Source organism: Aspergillus multicolor (assembly GCF_047715735.1).
Source record: "Aspergillus multicolor strain CBS 133.54 unplaced genomic scaffold BDW74scaffold_59, whole genome shotgun sequence".
Taxonomy (NCBI): Eukaryota; Fungi; Ascomycota; class Eurotiomycetes; order Eurotiales; family Aspergillaceae; genus Aspergillus; species Aspergillus multicolor.
In genome coordinates this window covers 62,749-84,460 of record NW_027396010.1, presented here as the reverse complement: position 1 = coordinate 84,460, position 21,712 = coordinate 62,749, and the positions used below count along the sequence as shown (strand labels likewise).

Here is a 21,712-nt window from a genome sequence, read left to right as displayed (position 1 = left end):
GTCTCAGCATTTTGTCAATGTTTACGGCGGATCGTACATGCTCGGCTAATAGGAATCACTCACCATCGGATCAAGTTAATCGGCATTGGAATTGCTCGAATGCTATCTCGTAAGATACCTTGGCGCAGAATTGCTTGGAAAGTAGCCAGCAGGCAGAGTTTCGCGTTCTCGTGAGCAGTTGCGGGAATAGCGCCCTGGGGTCCTGTGTTCAGTAGGGTATAGAGGAAAGGGCGCAGGATGATGGTCTTGGCAGCGCAATATCGGGCCCTTAGAGCACCAGTTGCTCGCTCATAAGGCGATGCTGCTCGGCGAGCTGTCAGACCCTCGTCCTGCCACGGATTCATCTGCGCCAACGTTGGAAAGGTGAGCTCTGGCGGTAGATGTTGTCTCCAGAGTTCCAGTTGGTGGTCTAGCTCTTCGATCATCAACATGGAGGTAGAGAAGCCGGTTGAAAGGCTCGATGAAGCGGTTAGGCCAGCTGGTGAGATGTTATTGAGGATGTCATTTCGGTTCTGGCGGCTCCCTGAGACGTCAACATTAGTGAATCTTTATTATCATCGTTGTTATCTGCAACGCCTACCATGGCCGTAGATATTGGAGTGAATCCGATTAAGCAATTTCCGCAGGGCCAAGTGAGCAAGAAAAATCAACCGATGCAATCCACGCGGCTCCTCAGCGCTACGGCTCTCACTGAATGGAAATGGTATCGTGTCTTCATACCGGCCAATGCCGCTGGCCGGAAGCTCGAATTCTGCGAGAAGTTGACTAGATAGCCAGGTTAGAGATTGTCAGACTTGATGGAACAGGACGCCACACCTCTCGTGAACGTAGGCCACCCAATATATCTGAATTTCAGTTGGACTGAGCCGAGGGTTGCTGTATTACAGGAAAACTAATTAGTCGTAAAGGTCTCGCAACCATTCCGGTACTCACCTCTGAAGTAAAATCATGATGATACTGCACGCCCGTTGCACCGACTGAAAGTGCTCTAGAACGTTAATCTGCTGCGAGTAATATAACCTGGCGGGGGCGTTAATCTACTGTGCGGCACCAAGGGTTCGGTTTCGATACATACCCGGTGAGCAATAAGGCCAGGGCAGATCGCCAAGAAATCTCTGCGCTACATCGAACTCTGAGTGACAGTTGTGACAGCCGGGCATTCGCTTCAACTGCGTCTAGGAAGACATTTTGAAATGTACCGTTGGGGTCGTCCGGGACATCAGATTCGCCCTGATCTGCCAGCGCCCTTCCACCCAACAGGAGAACCACAATGACGATACAGAAGTCAAGTTCAGAAGTACTCGTTCCGGTAAGGACTGGACCCAGAATGTGATCAGAGAATTCCGACTCGACGAGAAGAGGCGAGTATATCGAGAGGTCATCAAAGAAGGCTTTTTTGAGGCATTGTATTTGGGAGAGCGTGAGACCGGTCAATAGATTTTCTGGTGCCGTCTCTTGTTCACTCCGGAACAACTGCAAGTTGCGGGCATCTCGCTTGTTGTGCTCGGTGATCTCCGCACGCAGGCCGTATATGATATCGAGGTCAGGCAGGCTGGCTTGCAGACAAGGCCAGAGGAGGATGTTCTGCGGAGCCGTACTATGATGCAGAGGACTGGACGGCATAGTAGAGTCTTGAGTGCCGACAGTTGCACTCCGATACGCCGGGACATGGTCAAAGTTATTCCCCGGGGTCTCTATCATCGGTACAGCGGCAGATTCTTCCCTCTGGAGAAGAGCACGTAATCCATCCATCTTAGCCTCCAGACTTGCCAGTGACTCGCGGATATGGAAGAGCGTCAGGTCCTTCCTACAAAGGTGTTAGATTGACTGTTTCCCTCGTCAGAAAGAATGGCGTACTTCACCGAGGGGCCTTTGTATAGGCAGGCAAGCTGGAGCCGGACACAACGACCGCATTGTGGTTTCCCTTCATCGCATTTGGCTTTTCTTTGTCGGCAAGGCTCGCATGCCTATCCGAGTCGATTAGAAAATATAGCCTTACGCCGCGGAGAGTGATTGTACGTTGAGCGCTAGCCGTCTAGTGACACCCGAGGTGATGGTCTGGTGGGAGCCATTTCCATCCTCGACCGTTTCAGTGGTCATTTCGCCTTGAGCTTCTTGCTAGTCTGAGGATAGACAATGCGAACTTCTGGTGTCAAGCAGTTCGAAGGGTTAGCTTCTCCCCACCGTCCAGTTGGGACGAGTGACGTACCTTTGTTGAAACTTGAGAGTGGAGTGCGCGGCAGCCTCGTGCGCCGCGGACGATAATTAATCCGCGCCGGAAGAGCCTAGGCAACAAATGAAGGCTCTGATATCCTGGATAGAAAAAATAGAGTAGGATAATCATCAGCTGGTCAGGACGATCACTCAAATGATGGCCATATGTGACCTGTTCTGGGGATACAAACATGCAGAAAAGTTGTCGGCGGAGCAAACGAGGGCGCCTTCCTCAGTCTCAGATAAAACCAGATAGACTACGGAGTACAGTAAATCAATTAAATGAGAACCCAGAGAACGAATTACTAGCTCAGTTCTTTGAAGGATTGTCTTGCCAATAGGGATAACGAGACTTCACTTGGAATCCCCATTAAGGCATTTGTTCAACATCGTGTAGTATTTTCCTCTCCCTCGGCAAGCAATAGCTATGCAAAAAATATATAATTGCCTGGTGACAATCACTGAATGAACTCTATTGAAAAACTGCGCAGTGTAAGCGTTGAAGCGGTACCTTTTCTTCGGAGTCTCTGGTCAGAAAAACATTAACTTGAAAGATCAGATTTTGATTGCTTAACTCGCGTAGTGTTCGTTTCTATTTTCAGTCTCTGGATAGGAACTCATTGTCCTTATGGATGAGTATGTCAAGAGAACGCATTTCATATATCGCTAACTCAAGCCTCCTAGGTACAAATAACCTCCCTGGCCCCGTCCCGGCAACGGCCACTCGAACTCACACGGTTACTGCTGCACCGTGATCCTAATCTCCGTATGCCCAGTCGCAGGCGGATAATCCGTGTAACAGATCCGATTATCCTCAAACGGCCCATAGAACCTACTGCGCTCGTACGGCGCAAACGGCGTGCCGGTCTTCAACCGCTCCACCAGGTCGGGGTTGCTGGTGAAGTACCGCCCGTACAGGAGGGCATCGTACCGGCCGGACTCCAGGACGCCCCAGGAGTTGGTCTGGTCCCAGCCGCCCGCCGAGAAGAAGGGTGTAGAGCCGAAAATTGCCCTAAACGGGCTTAGGTCGATGTCGGCAAGACCCCAGGAGGAGAGGAAGGAGTCTTTTTCGGCGGTGCTGAAGATTTGTTCGTAGCGCTGGTATTGATTGTTAGTTAATTGGAGCTTTTGGGGGGGATTAGGGAATATGAATAGAGTAGGGTGCGTACAGGCTCAATGAAGCTAACATAAGAGAGGGCGGGGTGGGTGCGCTTGAGCTCCTTGCACAGATGCGTCCACGTCTCCATGCGCTGCTCCCCACGCGCCTGGTTAAAGAGCCCGAACGGTGAAAGTCTAATCGCCAAGTTCTCCTCGCCAATCGTCTTCGCCAGCTCATTCATCAGCTCGAGGACAAAGCGGCACCGCTTCTCGGGCGACCCTCCATACTCGTCCATGCGCTTGTTGATATTCGAGCTGAGGAACTGCTCAGGCAGGTATCCGTTTCCACCATGAATCTCCACCCCGTCGAAGCCCGCTTCGATAGCTGCCTTTGCGGCTGCGCAGTAGTCACCGATTGTGCGTTTGATGTGGTCGACGCTTAGCTCGATCGGCGGGTGGGCGGAGTACGGGACTTGTGCGGTCGCGCCGATGGGCGGGTGCGAGTAGCATTCGGTCGGGCTGTCCCAGACGGTTGCGGAGGCGGATACGGCGGGTGAGCCGGTCATCTGGGGGATCGTGGCGCGGCCGGCGTGCCAGAGTTGGGCGTACATGTAGCCGCCTTTTGCGTGGACGGCGTCGACGACGCGCTTCCAGCCGGCGGTTTGGGAGGGGGTGAAGAGGCCCGGGACGCCGGGCATGCCGTTGCTCTATGCGACCACTGTTAGCTTACTTTCTTTGTTCTGTAGCTTCTTAATTGAGGGTTTCGACGCACCTCTAGCGAAGGAGGAATTCCCTCCGAAATGATCAGCCCGCCATCTGTCGCTCGCTGCCTGTAGTACTCGACCACCAGATCGCCGGGGTACCAAACGCGATTCGGCTTTTCGGGGGTGCTGACTGGACTCTCAGGGACACCACGGTTGCGAGTCAAGGGTGCATGAATGACGCGGTGCTTGAGTGTGATCTTTCCATCATTGATAGGCAATGGCTGAAAGAGCTTTGAATCCTCATGCGTCTGCGCCATCTTTTAAACTTCAGACCCTGGCCGTCGACGTCGGTCAATGCAATGCACAAAAGATAAGAAACAAAATTGAGATTCGAGCGAGATGTTATGCAGTTGGTCGGGGATTAAAGCGTTGAATCCGGGTTCTGTCGTGCACCCTCTCACTTTTGAGTCTCGATATCTGACGGCTGGTGCAATCAATCAATCAATTAATCAATCAATCATTCTGGACCTGGCAGCCTGCCCAGTATTATTGCCCCTCCTCGGCGTTCTCGTCCTTCCCCTCACCTCTCGCCTTCAAACCGCTGCCGTACACAGAATACTGGGTCGGACATCCGACGGGAGGTCCGGAACGGCTCAGAAATATGGGCCATGATAACGGGTTGGAGTCGCGAGGGCCAGTGAGAAAAAGCAACGAGAGCAATGTGGATGTTAGTGCCCGCTAGTCGGGGGCCGGCTGGCTTAGCGACAGGCCGCGTTTCGTTTGGCGGCCTTTGCCTCGCCTGGCGATCTGCGTCCTGATTCGGCCTGAGTCGCGGGGTCTGAGTCTGTGACATTTCGAATCCTTGTAGGATGCAGGGGCTTGCAGGGTGTAATCCTGGTAAAGGAGCATTTGGGGTTGGGGGCGGCGGTGTGAGGAATTGAAGACATTTTGAGACGGGGGGTGAGTCGGGATCATCCTGGCTGGCAGGAGCAATAATAGGACTTAGGAGAGTCGCTGTGGATCCTTCAAATCAAATGTCATCGCTGTCTTAAGGTTCACATGACATGACACTGACAGATTTGCAATAGGCCAAATGAAAAGTGGGAATTTTGGAGTGCAATTTTGAAGGTTTTATTATTGTTTTCTAGGCAGCACTACAAATGAGACAACAAAAGTACCTTTCCTGCTGCTTTGCCTAATCTCCCAAGTTCCTCATTTTCAAGCGCAGCGCAGCAACCAACTGTTCGATATGACTGATTTATGAGAGAAAATAATTATATTCTAAAAACATCGACGCCTCGTGTAACCTCAAATGCTTATGAATCCTTGGTGCGTAGCCACCATGCATGCAAATGAACGGTGGGGAATAAGTAACTATTGATCAAATGCAAGGGCGAACTATGGAGCAGCTGAGAATTTACTATACAACTTAGAGCGGCGTAGGGGCAGCGTAGCTGGCGATCGCTGGGTTGCCATAGCTTCAAACAATGACTTTGTCCAACTCCCCGGATCAGCATATGGAGTATGATACGCAGCACTGTGTAACGCTCCTGGGCCATGGGCAGCACTCCTGATGTTCTTATTCCTGCTCAACTAGAATCATCAAAAGAAGCTGCGTATGCATCCTCGTTCCATTCTCTCGGAGTCCATGCAGGGCAGCGCCACCGATCTGACTCCGTCTTTTGGGGGCCAAACTGAAAGACAGACACAGGGGTGAGATCAAATTTGAGCCCCTAGCTCAGCCTCTATCGTGAATCGTAACTTTTTGGTCCTTCAGCTTATTTCCCCAATGCATCTAAGCGATATCAGCCGCGCGACCGCGTTTTCCAGAACCTCCCTAGTCCTCGGCGTAGACTTGAACTCGGGCCTTGTCGGTGGACACTGAGTCACTGACACTGACAGCAGGGTCAATAGTCAACCCGCTAGGATTGCGGAAACCATCGACAAAGAAACCCCGCGATGATCAATAGTTCTCGATCCTGATGATCATGGTGACCAGTCAGACGTACAGGATAACTCAGTTCGAGGCCTGCACCGCGTCAGTGCGCTGACTTCTTGTTAGGATCGCCCGTCGCTCGCAGTTCTCCCCCCTTTTCGCCATAACTTTGAGGCGGATATTGAGGCTATTTCCGAGCACGGTCGTTTAAGGAGGACCTCATGGAGCATCACCGGAGCCGACGGCCTGCGACAGTTCCAATGAAGCCGACGGTGGATCACGCTGTGTCCCAAGACGTTGAAGGCGCAAACGACGTTTGTATACTTCGCAGTCGGTACTCTGTGTCACCGGGAGAACAAATTGGCTTCAAGCCACCTGCAAGCAAGCATCAGATCATCTCTTTTCTTAATCCGACAGAGTAAGGGGACATTCTGTATGGCCTCAGTAATTTGCAGGCTCTCATCCTGAAATCTCCGCCTCAGCAAGCGAAGACCCACTGCAGGCACCGGCGAACTTTGAATGATGAATCTGAAATCTGTTTCGAGCTCGGATGGGCTTGGGACTTTCCCGATTTACCCACCACGGGCCGCATGATTGGACGTCTGCTGATCATTGATGTTTGCTTTACTTCATTTTCTTTGCTGTCACTTATCAGTCTGACACCGACTAACGCCAAGCGGAAGCCCACGTTTGCGATTCATTAATAACGGACGGCGAAAAGTCGGAGGTGGGCTTGTGGCTTGTCTTGGCCGGAGTCTCAAAGACGAGAACCGTTGGAGATTGGAAGGTGTTGGTTTTTGTATTTGAGATGGGGAAGTCCCTGGCTGGTGTTCGCGCTTATCGCATCTTTGCTTTTTCCTGTGTCGATCAGCGTCCGTGAAAGCTTTGCAAGTGCAGCTTGTCTTTCCCCTCTGGGATGTTCTGGACTGGGGGCGTCGCAGCAGTGGGCCTGAGCAGAGGCAAATGCGAGGTCAGCCATGACAGTTTCTGATCGCCCCGTCCACTCTGTCGGGTCTCCCGTCTGTCAACCACTCAGCTCGATGGGTCTGCACTTGCACATATTCCATTTCATCAATTCCATCCCCCTGCTCGCCTCCCGTCCCCTCTTCTGCGAGTCCCAAATAGCCGGACACTAGCATCTCAATGTTGAGCCCTGCACAATCCTTCGACAGTCGGGCAAACGAGTCATCCCGCAGATCGTCTTATTCTTGAGTCTACTTATTCCTCTGCACCCCGCGCCGGATATTTCAGCCATCGGGCATCCACTCTTTTATCCTCCCCGTCGCTCTTTACCCTCGATCTTTGGTGGAATCTGATTTCGATCGAAGCATGCTACTTTGAGCTGGCACCATGTCAACAAATCACGATGACCGGCCCGATATCCTGAACACCGTCAACTTTGTTACGCAATGCCTGTGCATACCCATCGTTACCCTCTTCGTCTTTCTGCGTTTCGGCATCCGTGCCTGGTACAGACAGTGGGCGGGAATTGAGGACTGTACGTCGCCAACCATAATGCTTCTCTTGGTCGCTGCTAACAGGCATAGGGACATGTTTCGCTGCGTGGGTAAGGATTGCACTCGTGCGACCATCGAGCCGAGCTAACCTGCAGCCATAGGTCCTCTTCATGGGTTACTGCGGCATTGCCATCGTCGGTTCGTCCACCTACACCTCTCGATCATTTCGCTATTCTAACAGTTATACCCAGTCGGCAAGTATGGTGGAGGCTACCACTACACAGACGTCGACACACTGACCGAATACCGCAAATTCTGCTACGTCGCCACAGTCCTTTACTGCCCAATGGCCCTCTTCACAAAGATCGCCCTGCTTTCCATCCTGGTCCGGATCTTCTCGCCTTACAAGAGTCGCGTACGCTTTATTTACGGCTTTCTAGCCGCCATTACCATCTACTACGTGATCGCGGAGATTGTGAAGATTAGAATGTGCGACCCCGTTCCTGGATACTGGACGCAGGACCCCAATGCAAAATGTCTCGACCAGCGCGCCGCTTTGATCGCCGACTCCGTTATCAGTATGGTTTCGGATATCTTGATTCTCATCCTGCCGCTGCCGTTGACGTGGTCACTGCAGATGTCACGGAACAAGAAGCTGCGAGTCATTGGAATGCTCTCCGCCGGTGGATTGGCCACGGCGTTCAGTATCTATCGTATTGTGCTTGTGCTGCGCGATGGAAGTAGCCCCGACATTACAATCTTCTTCATCTGCGTCATCCTCTCAGGGTATGCACTCATTCTGCCGAATCTGCCATTCACGAGCCCATACTAACTACAAGGATAGTAACGCTGAAGGCGGCATGGGTCTGATCTGCGCGTGCCTCCCCTCGCTCAACATCCTGATTACCAAGGTCCGCAACCACAGCTACCGATCCAAGTCCGGCTATTACGAACAACAGAGCACAGACATGCGCCTCAGCAAAAACAAGGGAGCAACGGGCTCCAACACTAGTGGGTCACGCCGGGACCCGGAAGAGCATGAGCTCGTTTCAGATGAGAGCGGACTGATCACGCACGCTGGTGCGGCGGGGGCTGTGGTCGGTGATCCTGCAGGCAGGAAGAGCAGAGGCGGAATCCACAAAACGGTAGATGTGCAGCAGACGATTGAGGTTCTGGCGGATAGAGCGGGCAGCACGAGTCCACCGCGGGGTTACTGATTTATGATTTGGATGTAGACACTGTCTTTACCTTCTTTCTTTTCTCCATATAATAATGAACTTCCAATCTAAAACTAGACTTTGATCTCTCTGTTCTGTCTAATTCGCTTTCCTTCTCATCTAGCACCTAGCATCCACAGAGGTCTCGCTTGCACTCAAGCTTGTTGACAATAATAGCCAAGAAGCCTTAACATATCCCGGTCACGCCACGTTCCAGAAGAATTCAACCCCGCAACCGAGACTCTTTACAAATGCCATGCCCTATTCGCAACCCACCCCTGATTCGGACGCGGGCCAGACCGCAACACGATCTATCAAGCATCCGTTGAATCCTTCCTGCTCCTGCCTTCAACGCTGCGAAGCGAATGGCGCCTATCTACCTACTCTATCTATCTTAAACAACTCAGTCTAGAATCGCCGATCAAGACCAAAGACTAGGCCCCTGGCCCAAGGATTCACACACCGTACTTTGCACCACACCGTATGATCCGATCTGCGCCACCATATCCTACCCTCCAGCCCTGGGGTAGAGTACCGGTACCCAACGGTCGACCTGTACACCGGGACCTGAAGTCTCGAATGTTGAGAATAGATTAATGAGCGCCGCGCACTGACGCGATGGATTTTTCGGCTTCTCTTCCGTACCCGTGCCCTTGGGCGCGCCGCAGCCGTTACGGTGCGCTTTGACCTACGTCCATGTACTTACTGAGCGAGGTCCTGGTGGCGTAGACGGCCTGGCGCGTGCGGCCATACCGTAGTCTTGAAAGTTGATGTTGGGAGGGGACCTATCTTCAATTTATGTAGGTACTCCGTAGGGGATGTAAATGTATATCGCTTGGGTATATGGATAATGATTGATATATTGTAGTGTCAACTGGCTTTTCTTGTTTAGTGGTATATGCTAATGGTACCTACCTTTGATTTCTCGTCTTGCTATACCCTTCAACGTATATCAGTATAATTACGGTTCAGATGTCAGGGCCTCCGCACCCCCCGCGCTACATACCGTACCTACCAAGCGAAAAACGAAAGGCGACAAGCCGCTTTGAAGTCACACAACCTGGTGCAACACGTTTTGAGCTGATTACGAATGTGTGTCTATGATATTGAGCAATTGAAGGTGTGAATCAAGATCCGGACATCAGGAATTGCGTGTGACGGGAAAATTGTGTGCTGAATTTATCGAGATGATGTTCAATTGTATGCAGCAGAAAGTGGAAAGCTTGAATTCCTCAACGAATTGAGTCTTTTCAAGCTTTCAGAGCTCCTACGTGGCTTGTCTCATGAGGCGGACTCAGCAACGTGACGGATATAGTCCACTTATACTTTGAGAGCTTGCAGATTTCGTGCACTATCCAATCTGTGTATTCAATGCTTTATTTTGTCTGCCCCCCAACTCCATTATCTTATCCTGGCCTACCGTGATTATATACTCATAACTAGAATCTAAATTCATCGTCGTCAGGATAGTCAAACACATCCGCTTGTACAATCGGCCCCCTCCCCGCCATCGGCGCCGAGGAAAACGGTTGCGGCGTCCTCGGCCGCGAGGCCTCGGGGTAGTAGGACTGGGACTGACTGCCATAGTTGAGACCCGGGGTACCAAAGTTGCCAGAGCCTCTTTCCACCGACTCCTGTGAGCCAAAACGATGCGGAAGATCCAGCTCAGGCGGTATGCTTTGTCTGGATTGACTGGGAGAGCTATACTGGTATGGTCCTCTCCTACCGGCTGTCGGGTCGGGTGTATGGTACGGCGAGAGGCGCGGGTCCGATTCTCGACGCGGGTCGGGGAATTCGCCTGGGTAGTAACCTGGGTTCTGACTCTGGGTCCTTTGGCGAGGGTATGTGCTGTCTTGATCAGAGGTCGCCGGTGGAGACTGGAGGGGCGTCGCGCGGGTGATATGGTCGGCACGGGCCCCTGCATAGCGAGCAATGTCGGCGTCGCTCTTGCCTCTGGTTTCGCGGAGGTACTCGTCAAATCCAGAGCTTGCTTCTGCGACGACCTTGAAGTGCGCGCGGCGGATATCGTGTGTGGAATCGCCCTGTGGTTTTTCTTTGTCTTTCTGGCTCTGCTGCTCGTACCGGGCAAGTGCGGCGGCCGTCAGGAAGGCGTTTCGAATTTGGCGTCCGTTCCATGCCTTGCCTGCCTTATTCTGCTCGAAATGTTCGACGGCATACTCCAGTATGTCGTCGGTAGCTATGGTGAGCTTGGGTTTGCCGGTCACGTTGTGTCGCTCCTCTTCAATGGCCGTGAGACGGGTAAGGTTCATCCGCCAGATCTTTTTTGTCTGATTCAGGTTCAACGGGGGGTAATACAGGCCAATATGAATGCGCGACTTGAATGCCTCATCCATGTTTCCTACCCTGTTGGTCGTAAGGAATAATATTCCTGAATAATACTCCAAGACGCGGAGAAAGACTGAAAGCATGAGTTCACATGTACTAAATGGCGGGTATGGCACACCTTACCGGATACAAGAGAGTTCCTTTGCAAGTCGGATGGCAATCGTTGAGAAAGGAAGACATCGGCTTCGTCTAGAAGGAGCACGCAATCCCATAACTGGGCAAGGCGAAAAATATCCTTCAGGGACTGCTCCACCTCGGAGGCCTCCAGTCCCAGGTCTCCACAAGTAATGGCGAGTAGTGGTTTCTTCCACTTGTGTGCGACAGCCTCAGCTGTCGATGTCTTTCCAACACCGGGGACCCCATGCAGGAGGACAATCAGGCCCCGTCCTTTATTGTGAATGATGTCTTGGCTAATATCGTAGAAGCTGTGAGACTGCTCCATCCGCTTCTTCTCGAAATGCGAGTGGACCAGGGACCATATAATGTTTTTGTGATGGGGGGAGATAATGAGGTCTCGGAATGGATCGCCAATTTCTTCAAGCCGTTTGAGATTGGCTGTATCCAAGATGATGAACCTTCTGTCTTGGAGAGAATATGCGAAGAGCCGCCAGGGTAAGAGGACAAGATCGTCGTCGAGGAGTTCCTGCTTCTCACTGCTGCTCTCAGCGGCATTGTTCTGTCTCTTTTCATACTCGAATAGGAATGCCTGCTTCTTGAGGTAGGCTTCGGTTTCCTTGAAGGGGAGATACGATTCACTGTGCCATTCGGTTCTCGCAACATCAGATAGCTTGTCCAGGTACGAGTGCTTTTGCCAAATCTGAATCGTCTTACTAGGATCGCTAACTTCGTAGTATTCTCCTTTTCCGTGATAGAACGTGGAAATGGGAACTGGCTTCCAGTCTGGATGAGCTTTGAAGGTCTCGTCACAATCGATGATCACATTACTCGACACAAATCCTCTCTCGCGTTTAGTGCTTTCCCGATGCCGCACGGCCCAGCCATGATACGTCATGTGTTTTTGATCGATGGCTTCGACAAACTTCTGACCAGCGTCCCTCGATTCACGCAAGATATGCTCAGAATTTGGCGCGAACCGTAGAGGATAGATAGGAAGCGATGTGACATTCCGCTGGCCTTCAAACGGAGCAATACCTATGTCCTGGACCACCGGAACGTATGAGGAGCCGTCAAAGTCCAGATAGTAACACTTCACATAAAGTTTATGATCGGTTTTACTTCTGTTCTCCTCGTCGGTATGCCTGACGTCTCTCTGAGGCACCATCCTCCAAAGCTTTTGAAATTGGAGCGGATCATCTGACCGAGAGTGGCTGGCTGCAGGGTAGTAGAGATCCTCGTCGGCGCGGAAAAGATAATAAAGCTCCCAAAAGCTAATCTTTGTATCAGGACTCGATGACCTGAGGCGATGCACAACGGAAAGGATATCGGAGTCCATGAGATTCATGAAGCATGTCAAGTGTCTGATAGCCTGCTGAGCATCGTCCTCACCCTCGCCCTTGGTCTCGTCCTCACCCTTCTCTTTGTCGTCGGGCTCTTTACCTGCCGAGGATGCTCTTTCCTGGAGATTCTCTAGCGTCTTTTTCATGTGTTCATGGCTCTCGACCAGGGGCGCAAAGGGCGAAAAGAAGACGAGAGATGTTCCCTTCCCCGGTAAAGTTGGATTGGCCTCGCGCAATGCATTCAAAACCACGGTCGAATTAATCCGTGCGCACCTTATCGGGCCAGTGTTCGATGTGGATCTATTTGTCCGGATATAATCTGTTGCAGCGCTCGCGTTCATGGTTTCCATCGCACGCTGAAAATTGTCTTCTGTATCGCCATCTTTGGCATAATCTTGCACGTGCGTTTCAAACGCATGGTATTCATCATCGACGTGACGGTGCCAAAATCCAATATAACTAGCCCTAAAGACTTCGGGCTTCGTGACGATGATTTCTTCAGCTTGCGATACCTCTTTGTCCTCTTCCGTCGTGCCGCTATGGTTGCTTTTTTCGTCGCTTGAGTCGTCTGTCTTATTAACCTCGTCATTATCCTTGTGCTCTACAGAAGCCTGTAGTTGTCGAACGATTTTCTCGAGTTCGCTGAGACGACACTCTAGGCGCTGGGTATAGTCAGTTTGGGGGTTTGAAGATTCCTCGGAGGATGGGTCTGCTGAGCTGAATATGTCGTGTCAGTCTCGCCATTGCGCGAAATCCAAAAGCATAAAAACAACATACTCGCATTTTGGGTCGCTCGGTGCCGTTGAAGCGTCAGGTACACTCGAATTCTCGCCATTGCAATCGAGTTCTGGCTTCGTAGGCTCAGTCATTCTGCGCGGCTATTAAATTGTACAGACGGGAGAAACGCTCCAGCGAACTTGTTAGTTTATTGCCCCCTAGGCGCCGAGAGAAGGATGGGCGATGGGATTTCGAGAGAAAAAGGAAAAGAAGAAGAGCCGCGCGATCTTGTAGTGGTGGTGTTTGCGAGGCCGCGGAAGGACCGGGCAAGCCTCAAGTTGAGCCTTGCCTCGCCTTCCCTGTCCGTCATTTCTGGGCAATCCAATCGCTAAACGACACGAAGGTCAGATAACGATCTCTCCACAACATTTTCGGTTCCCTCATGAGGGGCCGCCGCTGGTCGAATGATATTCTGAGTCATATAACCGCCCATCTCATATGGGATGCATGAAGCTCAGCCCCCAATAAGTCAGATTATAGGGACAACAATAAATGCGAGCAGCCTTTATCTCAGTGAAACGCGGGACCGAAGTTTGTGAGTGCAGGAAACCCATCATGACAGGCCAACGGGTAGAGCTGAGGCCTCTGATGCAACCCCGCCCCGGCCTTGCATAAAACTTGCCTAGTCTGTCCGCGTAATCCCTGCTAAGCAAACCGTTCCCTAGGCGGCGCAGCAGCTGAACTGCGGCCGCATTAAACCATCCAGAGAGCCTCGTATTGCCGGAGCGTGGGGTCAGGCTGGCGGATAATTTCTTTTGATGAATGTCACCATCGGCCGGCGCGACAAGCATTGACACCGTATCTCGTGACATGAAAGAGGCTACAACAAAGCATCTCACCAAGTTTCCTACCCCCACTCGCGCAACAATGGAGCATACAATGATAGCCAAAGACTTTGTGATCGAGAAAGCACCATTTTACCATCAAGCCTTCCGTGTCCGATCCAGCTATGACCAGCAGCGAGGTGAATTCTTTTCGCATCAGCCGTATAAGTAAGAAAATCGAAGCCATGAGAAGCCGATCATGCGCTAACTGCAGCACCGCAGCGACCTGAAGATCGCCTTGGATAATTGCGCGCAGACATGGAAGGTCACCTGGGACACCAACACTTGCACTTGGGACGATGTTTTCGATGAGCTCCGAGCCGCCGAGGACGAGTACAACAGCCGCGGCAAGGAAAATATGGTGCGCAGGTTCATGCGAGCGGCTGGCGACAATTCTGCAGACATCAGTCGATGGTTCGATATGTTGCCTTCGGAATTTGCAGGGTCTGTTGTTTCCGCAGGATTGAAGTTGATCTTCAGTGTATGCCCCCTTTTCTTGGGCATTGCGATGCCACCGTACACACATTGACGTGTTGCTTCATGGCCCACAGCTCGCGAAGCACCAAGCCGATATCCGTCACAAGATCCTGTCATCCTTTTGTGAGATACTTGAAACCATCAACAACACAAGACGAACTCGAGAACAGTTCAAATCTAATTCAAACCTGAGGGCGTACGCGATTGACTTGTACGAAACCGTGCTGCGCACAATGGAAAAGCTAATCCAGATGTTGAACGGGAGTCAGAAGAGCAGGTCGAGCCTTTCCCACGTCAAAGACAAGATATTCAGGCCAACACTAAGGTCCAGTGAAGTTGATCAAGCTCTGGAAGAAATGCATAGTAAGGTGCGTCGTTATCAGAGTTGTCTCGAAGGCGCCCGGGATGAGAGAGTCGGGATGATTGATGCGTCGACTCGTTCAATCCTACGAGAAACTCAAGCCACTAGGAGCACCGTCTGGGAGACAAGAGCTGGCGTTGAGGAAATCACACAGACAATGGGCACCATGAATGAAGCAGTCAACCAGATCAACTTTCGTGTGGAACAACTCCATGACCAGTTTCAAACATCGCAAAACGCATTGGGTTGCGACGCGCAGAACGCCCTTCTCGGAACAGTACTGGATAGACTTGTTGAAAAGCTACAAGGTAAGTAATCCTGGAGAGGACCAATAATTAGAGTACACGATGCTGACTTCCTTCAAGCTACAATACCACTACCCACTTTTTTATCCCCAAGAGTTCTAGCCGACCATATCAAAGAGCCGTTTTTGTCAAGAGAAAAGCTGGTCGAAGCCTTGAACGTCCACCATCTAACAGCTCTAGACGATATAGAATACCTGCTTCGACAAGGCGGTTCATTCAGCAACGCATCCCACGCACAAGCGCAGGCCCAACAGGTGCTGTATCTGCCCAGATTCCACGATTGGCTATCTTCTCCAGCGCCGGATCTCTTATTAGTGCACGGGAACTTCGAATCCTGCTCTAGGATAACTCCACTATCGTATCTCTGCGCCCACCTTAGCCTGACCCTGTCGAAAACACCAGGTCTTCTCGTCCTCCACTTCTTCTGCGGACAGCACGACTCCCTAATAGATCCTCTTAGCGGACCCCAAGGCCTTCTGCGAAGTCTCATCACACAGCTCCTCTACGCCGGCGGCCCCTTCAACTACGACTTCATCGCCACCCGCGACTACGCCGAGGCCATCAAAGCACATTCCGTACGAGACCTCTGCTCCACGTTCAGAGCTCTCATCACCCAAATCCCCCTCGACCAACGCGTTTTCTGCTTCATTGAGAACATTATCTGGTTTGAATGCGAGGAATGGACGCAGGAGTTGATCGATGTAATGGAGATGCTCTACCGCATGGCGCATGATGCCTCATTGCGATGTAGTTTGAAAATACTGATTTCGAGCGGAACGGCAAAATGTGGCCTTGAGCGCGCTATACCGTCGCAAGACCAGATACTTCTCATGCAGGGAAGTGGCCATGGGAGTACAGAGCTTTCTGAGCAGACTGTGCTGGGCGACTTGCGTTCTATACACTCAAATGGTCATTTGGAGCAGATGCAGATGGCCTATGATCAAAGTGAGGAATCTGAGGAAGAGGGGGAATACCTTCTGCTTGATTAATGCTGCTAACTAAGGGCTCTTTACATCTTATGTGGACAAGCCCTGCAATTCCAGCCTGCCACGACCGCTCCTTGGATGTAGTGTAACTGAATACTTAGAGTATGAGACGTAATGTACCCCTGAAAGGAAGTTCCTCAGAACGTTTCTCAGCCATTTAATAGAATCGAACATGTAGCTGGTCAGGGTTTCTCTTGTCAAGCCTCTGAAAGTATGGGTTTGTGCCTGAGGCAGAAAATAATTACAGGCATCCGCATCTTGCTGCCAACACCTAATCAGGACTAGCGTGATCTTGATGCTGACCTTCCTCGGCTCAATCAACCCACTGTAATCCTCTTCCTGCGCCAACGTCTCTTTACAACTCTCTTTGCCGTTTCGAGTACTCCAACTGAACTTTTGAGCAGTGTCCGGACGGAATTAATGACAGGGGGGGACTCTTCCGCAACGCCTACGCGCTCATTTCGCGTCCGCGCGGTACGGCCTCCGCTACCTACGCTTCACCAATCATTCAAACTGACAGCGCCCGCAGTGTGACAATTGCCGACATCGAAAGGTAACTATTCGTCTGAACACAGCATCACACGACACTCGAGTTGACAAGGCAGATCAAATGCGACAAAGGGGCTCCATGCTCCAGCTGCAATGCGCTGGGAATCTCATGCAGCGCGGGAGGAACGACGCCCCTCGCCGCTGTCGCTGTCGCTGCCCCGGCTGCTACGATATCCACAGCCGCAGAGCCTCGAGTCCAGGATGAGGAGTAGTAAGCTACCGACAAGGTTCTCGGGTGACTGGTGTCTTGCTGATTATTCATAGCGAGCAACGATTCCAGACTATTCAAGCCCAACTCAATTCCATTCAGCGGACGCTAGCACAAATGGCAAAGACGTCTTCGGCGCCGGTTCCAGCTTCAACGGCCAATGCGACATCAGTCTCAGCCTCCATTGCGGCTCCAGCTCCAGCCCCGGCTCCGACGTTGACCGTGTTCGGTCCATCTGCTTCTTCTGGTCAAACGGTGCCGCCATTCGAAGGCCAGTCGTCGTTCCACCACGAGACGCTCGTCGCAAGGGATGCGGCTCTCTCGGCTGTTGTCGCGGCTCGCGGCGGAGAACTGAATGACCAGGTGTCGTCTGCGTTGCTATCGCTAAAGGATAGTCTGGACAGTCATATGCCCGCAGCAGAGAAGTCCACCCCGTCATCCGAGGCCCGGGCTCGAGAACCTCTACTTCCAGTGGACCTCGTTGTTGCGGTGGTGAAGAAGGTCAAGGGTACGCACGTTTATTGCTTAGCTCTTGGTATGTACGAGCTGCTTTAGCTAACTGCAGCACAGTACAACCTCCGTTCTACCTCGTTAGCCAATCTTGGAAAGACCCCCGACAGCTCGAATCTCTCTGCCAGTCGATCTACTTCCCCCTCCAGCCGATTCCTTCTGGTTCTACTACACTGCTGCACGGGTTACTGTACTACATTATCCGCGATTACATGCACGAAGGAGACCCCGATTTCGCGCGCTTCGATCTCCCATCGAGCAAATCATTTTGTGAGCAACAATTCTCGGCCGGGCTCGACCATCCGCAAATGCTTTCCGATCCTACGCTCGAGAAAGTACAAGCTTTACTGATTGGAGTACGTTCATGTCCCCTTCAGTGTCCCGTGCAACAACTAACCAAACAGACCACAAAAGCGCAAGAAGAATCCAATGTTCAACGGTGCTGGACATACCTCTCGCTCGCCTTCAACATGTGCCAAATGCTAGGCCTCCACCGCAACGCAACCACTCAAGCCGATCCTTTCGCCTTGGCTGAATTGAAGCGCCATGCCTTTTGGTCCTTGTACACAGTCGACAAGAACGTCTCGCTCAATATTGGCGTGACCTCTCACTTCCAAGATCATGATATCGACACAGCTCTATATTCACCGTCGGCGGACGAAAAGCAGCATTCCTGGGACCTGATCAATCTCATGACCGTTGAGTTTGCGACGATACAGGGAAAGGTCTACGATCAGCTCTACTCGATTTCTGCAGTGCAAATAACGGAGGAGGAGAAAATGGAACGCATCAGGACTATATCGGCCGACCTATTGGCCGTTCGGAATAGGCTACTTGAGGTATGCCATATTTCCCCATCACGATCCCCAAGGGAATGACGCCGAAACTAACCTGAATGTCTTCTAGATCAACGTCAGCCCAAGCCTCCTCTACGCCGACTCCTTACACGGCATGACCGCCTGCGCAGACTTCATCGCCTACTCCGTGCTAACCGTAATCTACCGCGCCCAAACACAGACACAGTCGCAAACACAGACGCAGCCCCAACGCCAAACCCGCGCCTCGACAATGGCCATTTCCTCCCAATGCTACGAAGCCGCTTGTCTGGCCCTGAACAGCCATCTAAAGGCAATAACCTACTTCCGCGATCTCAAGGCCCACAAGCAAGCCGAATACGTGAACTCGTAGGTCCCGTCTCATTTAATCCATCCTCTTTCCCAACTAACTGAACTAACTCGCTCCACTCGATTCACCAGGATTCTCCTCTACCCCTCCTTCACCCCCTTCGTAATCGTCTTCACACACGCAATAACAACATCCTCACAATCCGACCTCGCCCTGCTCAACGAAACAGTCCACAGCCTCGACCTCATCAAGCGCGTTTCACACTCCTCCGCACACCTCCACTCCATCTGCGCGAGTTTCGCCCGCGCCGCGCACGTCCTCGTTACGTCGGGACAGGCTCTTACGGGCCTTGCGGCAAGGCAGGATGGGAGCCTTGTTATGGCGGGGCCGGGTGCTGCGGCGGCAAACTCAGATGATGCGGGAATGGGCAGTGGGACTGGGACGGGCGGGGATATTGCGTTGCCGGATGTGCATTGGCCCGAGGATCTGTTTGGGCATCAGGGTGTTCTTGGTGGTGAGGGGCTTGGGCAGGGACAGGGTGCCGGAGAGTTTGATATTAATATTGGGATGTTTCTTAATGATTTCATTGGGACGGGAAGATCAGCTGTGGAAATTTTGAGGGGTGGTGTTGGTGGTGCTGGGCGGTTTGGATAGGTAGGTAGGTACTTGACTATCTAATGTAAGGTATATAATAGATTCCCACCTAGGTGCTATAGTATACAATATATATACGACTGCGGATTAATCATACCTGATTCCACTATCAGATTCACTCTACTCTTGCCCATTGAATCATTCCCCGTCGGATAGGCTTTTCTTCAGAATACGTACTGCGCAGTCACAAGTCAGCAATCATCCTACATAACTCACACTCGCTCGTAAGAACGTAGGGAAGACAGTGAGACTCACCGGAACAAACAACCACGGCACACGCTTCTCATACTCCAGCCAAGCCTCGCCATACCTCTCACGACACCGCTGTATATCCCTCCTCGCGCGATGCACGATCATGACGCTGAAGAAAACGGAGTAAAACCACGGAAACGGCGAGTCGAAGCCCGTAATCAGACCCCATGAGATCGCGAAGAACCAGTCGCAGGTGTAGTGGATTTTGCGCGCGATGCCGTCTATCCATTAACAAATGATTAGCACACAAACCGACAACACAAGACAAACAAAACAGGAAGAATAGGGCACATACACCACCCATCACAAAGAATCAACCCGCCATCGGCCGTCTTAATAGTCTTCGGGTTCTTGATACTACGCCAGGGGAGCTGCGGGAAGGACTTGCGGTCCACGCTTGCGCCGCGCTCTTCCGCGCGGAAGACGTTCTTCTGGCTGTTTGTAGTATCCCAGATCCAGTAGAAGAAGAGGTAGAGGGCTGCCCAGATGGTCAGGACGAGCGGGTTCCAGCGGTAGCGCGAGGGGTCGTGGTTTGCGAGGTAGAGAGTGCAGTGGCAGTAGCTCATGGGGACGCCGGCGAGATTCCAGAAGATGAGCATGAAGCCCCATTTTTCGTAGTACATGTCCCTGTGTGAGACGGGGGGTTAGTTTTTTAGGTTTAGGTGGGAAGGGGGTTGGTGTGGACGGACCAGCTGGGGATGATTAGGTCTTCTCCCTTTGCGCAGGCATTGGTGTACAGGAAGTGTGCCATTAGCAGGAAGCAGACTTCGCCTGAGACGAACCCTAGTTCTTCGTATTGTTTCAACGCCGTCGCGAGCGTCAGCAGGAAGAGGATGAACCAGGGGATCCGGACTTCAAAGAACATCTTCATGTCGATCCATTTGAAGAGCCTTGGGTTGAGTTCGGCGCCCATGAAGAAGTCGTAGATATGAGATCCTGTCATCCGGTGTTGCGCGCCTCTTGCTAGAGCAGATACGTACGCGATGATTGAAACGATGTACCCTGATCCGATCGCGACCGACATGATCGAGCCGAATTCAGTGATGAGAGTATCAAGGCGGAAGAGGCCGGTGAAGTGTAATCCGAGCGCGAGACCGATCGTGGTAAACCAACTCCATGCCGCGGAGCAATAGTATGGTAGCTGATAGCCGTTCAGGTGAGGGAGAGGCTTGCCAACGCGGTAGACGCCGGGAAAATAAAGGTATGCAAAGCCTTCGAAGATGAGGAACGACCAGTAGATCAGCCAGGCTTGCTTGTGAGGGTATGCATGGGTGTAAACCAGGTTGATGAGGTGGGCGAGGAACTCAGAAATGGATTGTTCGGGTTTGGGGAGAGGCAGTTTCCCGTCGTAAAATGTTGCGCCAATGTACATGTAGTACATGATGAGAGGAAAGCCGACCATCAGCGCCGAGACTCCCAGAGGGCCGCCGAACTCGAAGTGTGGTTTCTCAACTGCTTTCGCATCGGACTCGGTTTCGTGGATCCGGCCGTTGCGTCGGTTCCTGAGTTCAGGGCTGGGACTGTAAGCCTGGGCAAGCAATCTACAAGAACAAGCACCTACCTTTCAACTGAGGACGCCTTGCTTGAGATTCCCATATTGCTTGTAGCGCTCTTTCCCCTGAGGCAAACTAATGCCATTTTAGAGACAGGGGGTTCATCTTATATCCTCCGTGAAGCGTATAGATGCGGGTACCGTGCTCGCCGCGGAGTCCGCGGTCGGCCCGGAAAACGCGGTGCATCCGCAATTCTTCTCCATCCGGTTCATAAAAGCGATGTTTCAAGTTGTGAAAGGGGGTAAAAGGAGCGGGATCTCTCGAGGCTGCTTTCCGTCGAGAGCTGAGCTATAATCGTGGTGTGTACACGTCCGTTGAGTTAGGGTTCAAGACGGGATTGCCTTGTAGTACGCGGAGCGTCTTGGAAATTGCGCTTGGACATGGCCACGGCGAGAGGTTGGCGGCGAATGATGCTCGGACGGGAACACTCGAGCTCAGGGCACAGGTACAGCTTCGATATTACCCCATCCAGTTGGTCTATCTCAGTCCAACCCAGTGCCAGTCCGGCCTCAAGTACGTACCTTGTTTGGATGTTGGCAAGGGGCGATCAATGTAGTTCCGCGGGTTCGCGAAAGCAACCTAGGGTATCTTCGGTACATACGTTGGCCAGGCTGTGCTGTTCAGCTCTCGATGGCTCAGGTCCTCCGTCCGCTATCGGTCGCAACCAAATGGGTTCGAGACATTGTGTAGGCGGCATCGTAG

The 21,712-nt window shown here is 52.0% G+C and overlaps 7 protein-coding genes across 7 annotated transcripts; 3 read left to right on the top strand and 4 right to left on the bottom strand.

Moving 5' to 3' along the window:
• Window positions 1-59: 59 nt before the first annotated feature.
• On the bottom strand, window positions 60-2,100 carry BDW74DRAFT_184279 (uncharacterized protein; the record flags this gene model as incomplete). The annotated part of the gene is made up of 7 exons (XM_073730771.1): window positions 60-523; window positions 581-765; window positions 817-876; window positions 934-1,020; window positions 1,076-1,807; window positions 1,858-1,967; window positions 2,020-2,100. 7 exons carry the CDS (start codon window positions 2,098-2,100, stop codon window positions 60-62), a joined length of 1,719 nt encoding a protein of 572 aa, XP_073577647.1.
• Window positions 2,101-2,782: 682 nt separating this feature from the next.
• On the bottom strand, window positions 2,783-4,464 carry BDW74DRAFT_121045 (alkene reductase). Its single transcript, XM_073722014.1, has 3 exons — window positions 4,085-4,464; window positions 3,384-4,019; window positions 2,783-3,312 (listed from the first exon to the last, which is right to left on the bottom strand). The coding sequence occupies exons 1-3, from the start codon at window positions 4,331-4,333 to the stop codon at window positions 2,953-2,955; spliced, it is 1,245 nt and encodes a 414-aa protein (XP_073577646.1). The 5' UTR covers window positions 4,334-4,464; the 3' UTR covers window positions 2,783-2,952.
• A 2,653-nt stretch (window positions 4,465-7,117) lies between these two features.
• On the top strand, window positions 7,118-8,718 carry BDW74DRAFT_121004 (uncharacterized protein). Its single transcript, XM_073722013.1, has 5 exons — window positions 7,118-7,450; window positions 7,500-7,519; window positions 7,571-7,607; window positions 7,661-8,195; window positions 8,254-8,718. The coding sequence occupies exons 1-5, from the start codon at window positions 7,303-7,305 to the stop codon at window positions 8,624-8,626; spliced, it is 1,113 nt and encodes a 370-aa protein (XP_073577645.1). The 5' UTR covers window positions 7,118-7,302; the 3' UTR covers window positions 8,627-8,718.
• Window positions 8,719-9,547: 829 nt separating this feature from the next.
• BDW74DRAFT_164309 (uncharacterized protein) lies at window positions 9,548-13,601 on the bottom strand. The gene is made up of 3 exons (XM_073726239.1): window positions 13,207-13,601; window positions 11,096-13,146; window positions 9,548-11,045 (listed from the first exon to the last, which is right to left on the bottom strand). Exons 1-3 carry the CDS (start codon window positions 13,296-13,298, stop codon window positions 10,066-10,068), a joined length of 3,123 nt encoding a protein of 1,040 aa, XP_073577644.1. The 5' UTR covers window positions 13,299-13,601; the 3' UTR covers window positions 9,548-10,065.
• A 472-nt stretch (window positions 13,602-14,073) lies between these two features.
• BDW74DRAFT_184275 (uncharacterized protein) lies at window positions 14,074-16,162 on the top strand (the record flags this gene model as incomplete). Its single annotated transcript, XM_073730770.1, has 4 exons — window positions 14,074-14,198; window positions 14,253-14,511; window positions 14,582-15,176; window positions 15,234-16,162. 4 exons carry the CDS (start codon window positions 14,074-14,076, stop codon window positions 16,160-16,162), a joined length of 1,908 nt encoding a protein of 635 aa, XP_073577643.1.
• A 347-nt stretch (window positions 16,163-16,509) lies between these two features.
• Window positions 16,510-19,241, top strand: BDW74DRAFT_164306 (transcription factor domain-containing protein). Its single transcript, XM_073726238.1, has 8 exons — window positions 16,510-16,633; window positions 16,689-16,712; window positions 16,765-16,919; window positions 16,973-17,424; window positions 17,487-17,782; window positions 17,831-18,265; window positions 18,333-18,610; window positions 18,683-19,241. The coding sequence occupies exons 1-8, from the start codon at window positions 16,580-16,582 to the stop codon at window positions 19,203-19,205; spliced, it is 2,217 nt and encodes a 738-aa protein (XP_073577642.1). The 5' UTR covers window positions 16,510-16,579; the 3' UTR covers window positions 19,206-19,241.
• Window positions 19,242-19,252: 11 nt separating this feature from the next.
• On the bottom strand, window positions 19,253-21,242 carry erg4A (c-24(28) sterol reductase). Its single transcript, XM_073722012.1, has 5 exons — window positions 21,019-21,242; window positions 20,147-20,971; window positions 19,753-20,084; window positions 19,461-19,678; window positions 19,253-19,381 (listed from the first exon to the last, which is right to left on the bottom strand). Exons 1-5 carry the CDS (start codon window positions 21,093-21,095, stop codon window positions 19,370-19,372), a joined length of 1,464 nt encoding a protein of 487 aa, XP_073577641.1. The 5' UTR covers window positions 21,096-21,242; the 3' UTR covers window positions 19,253-19,369.
• Window positions 21,243-21,712: the final 470 nt, after the last annotated feature.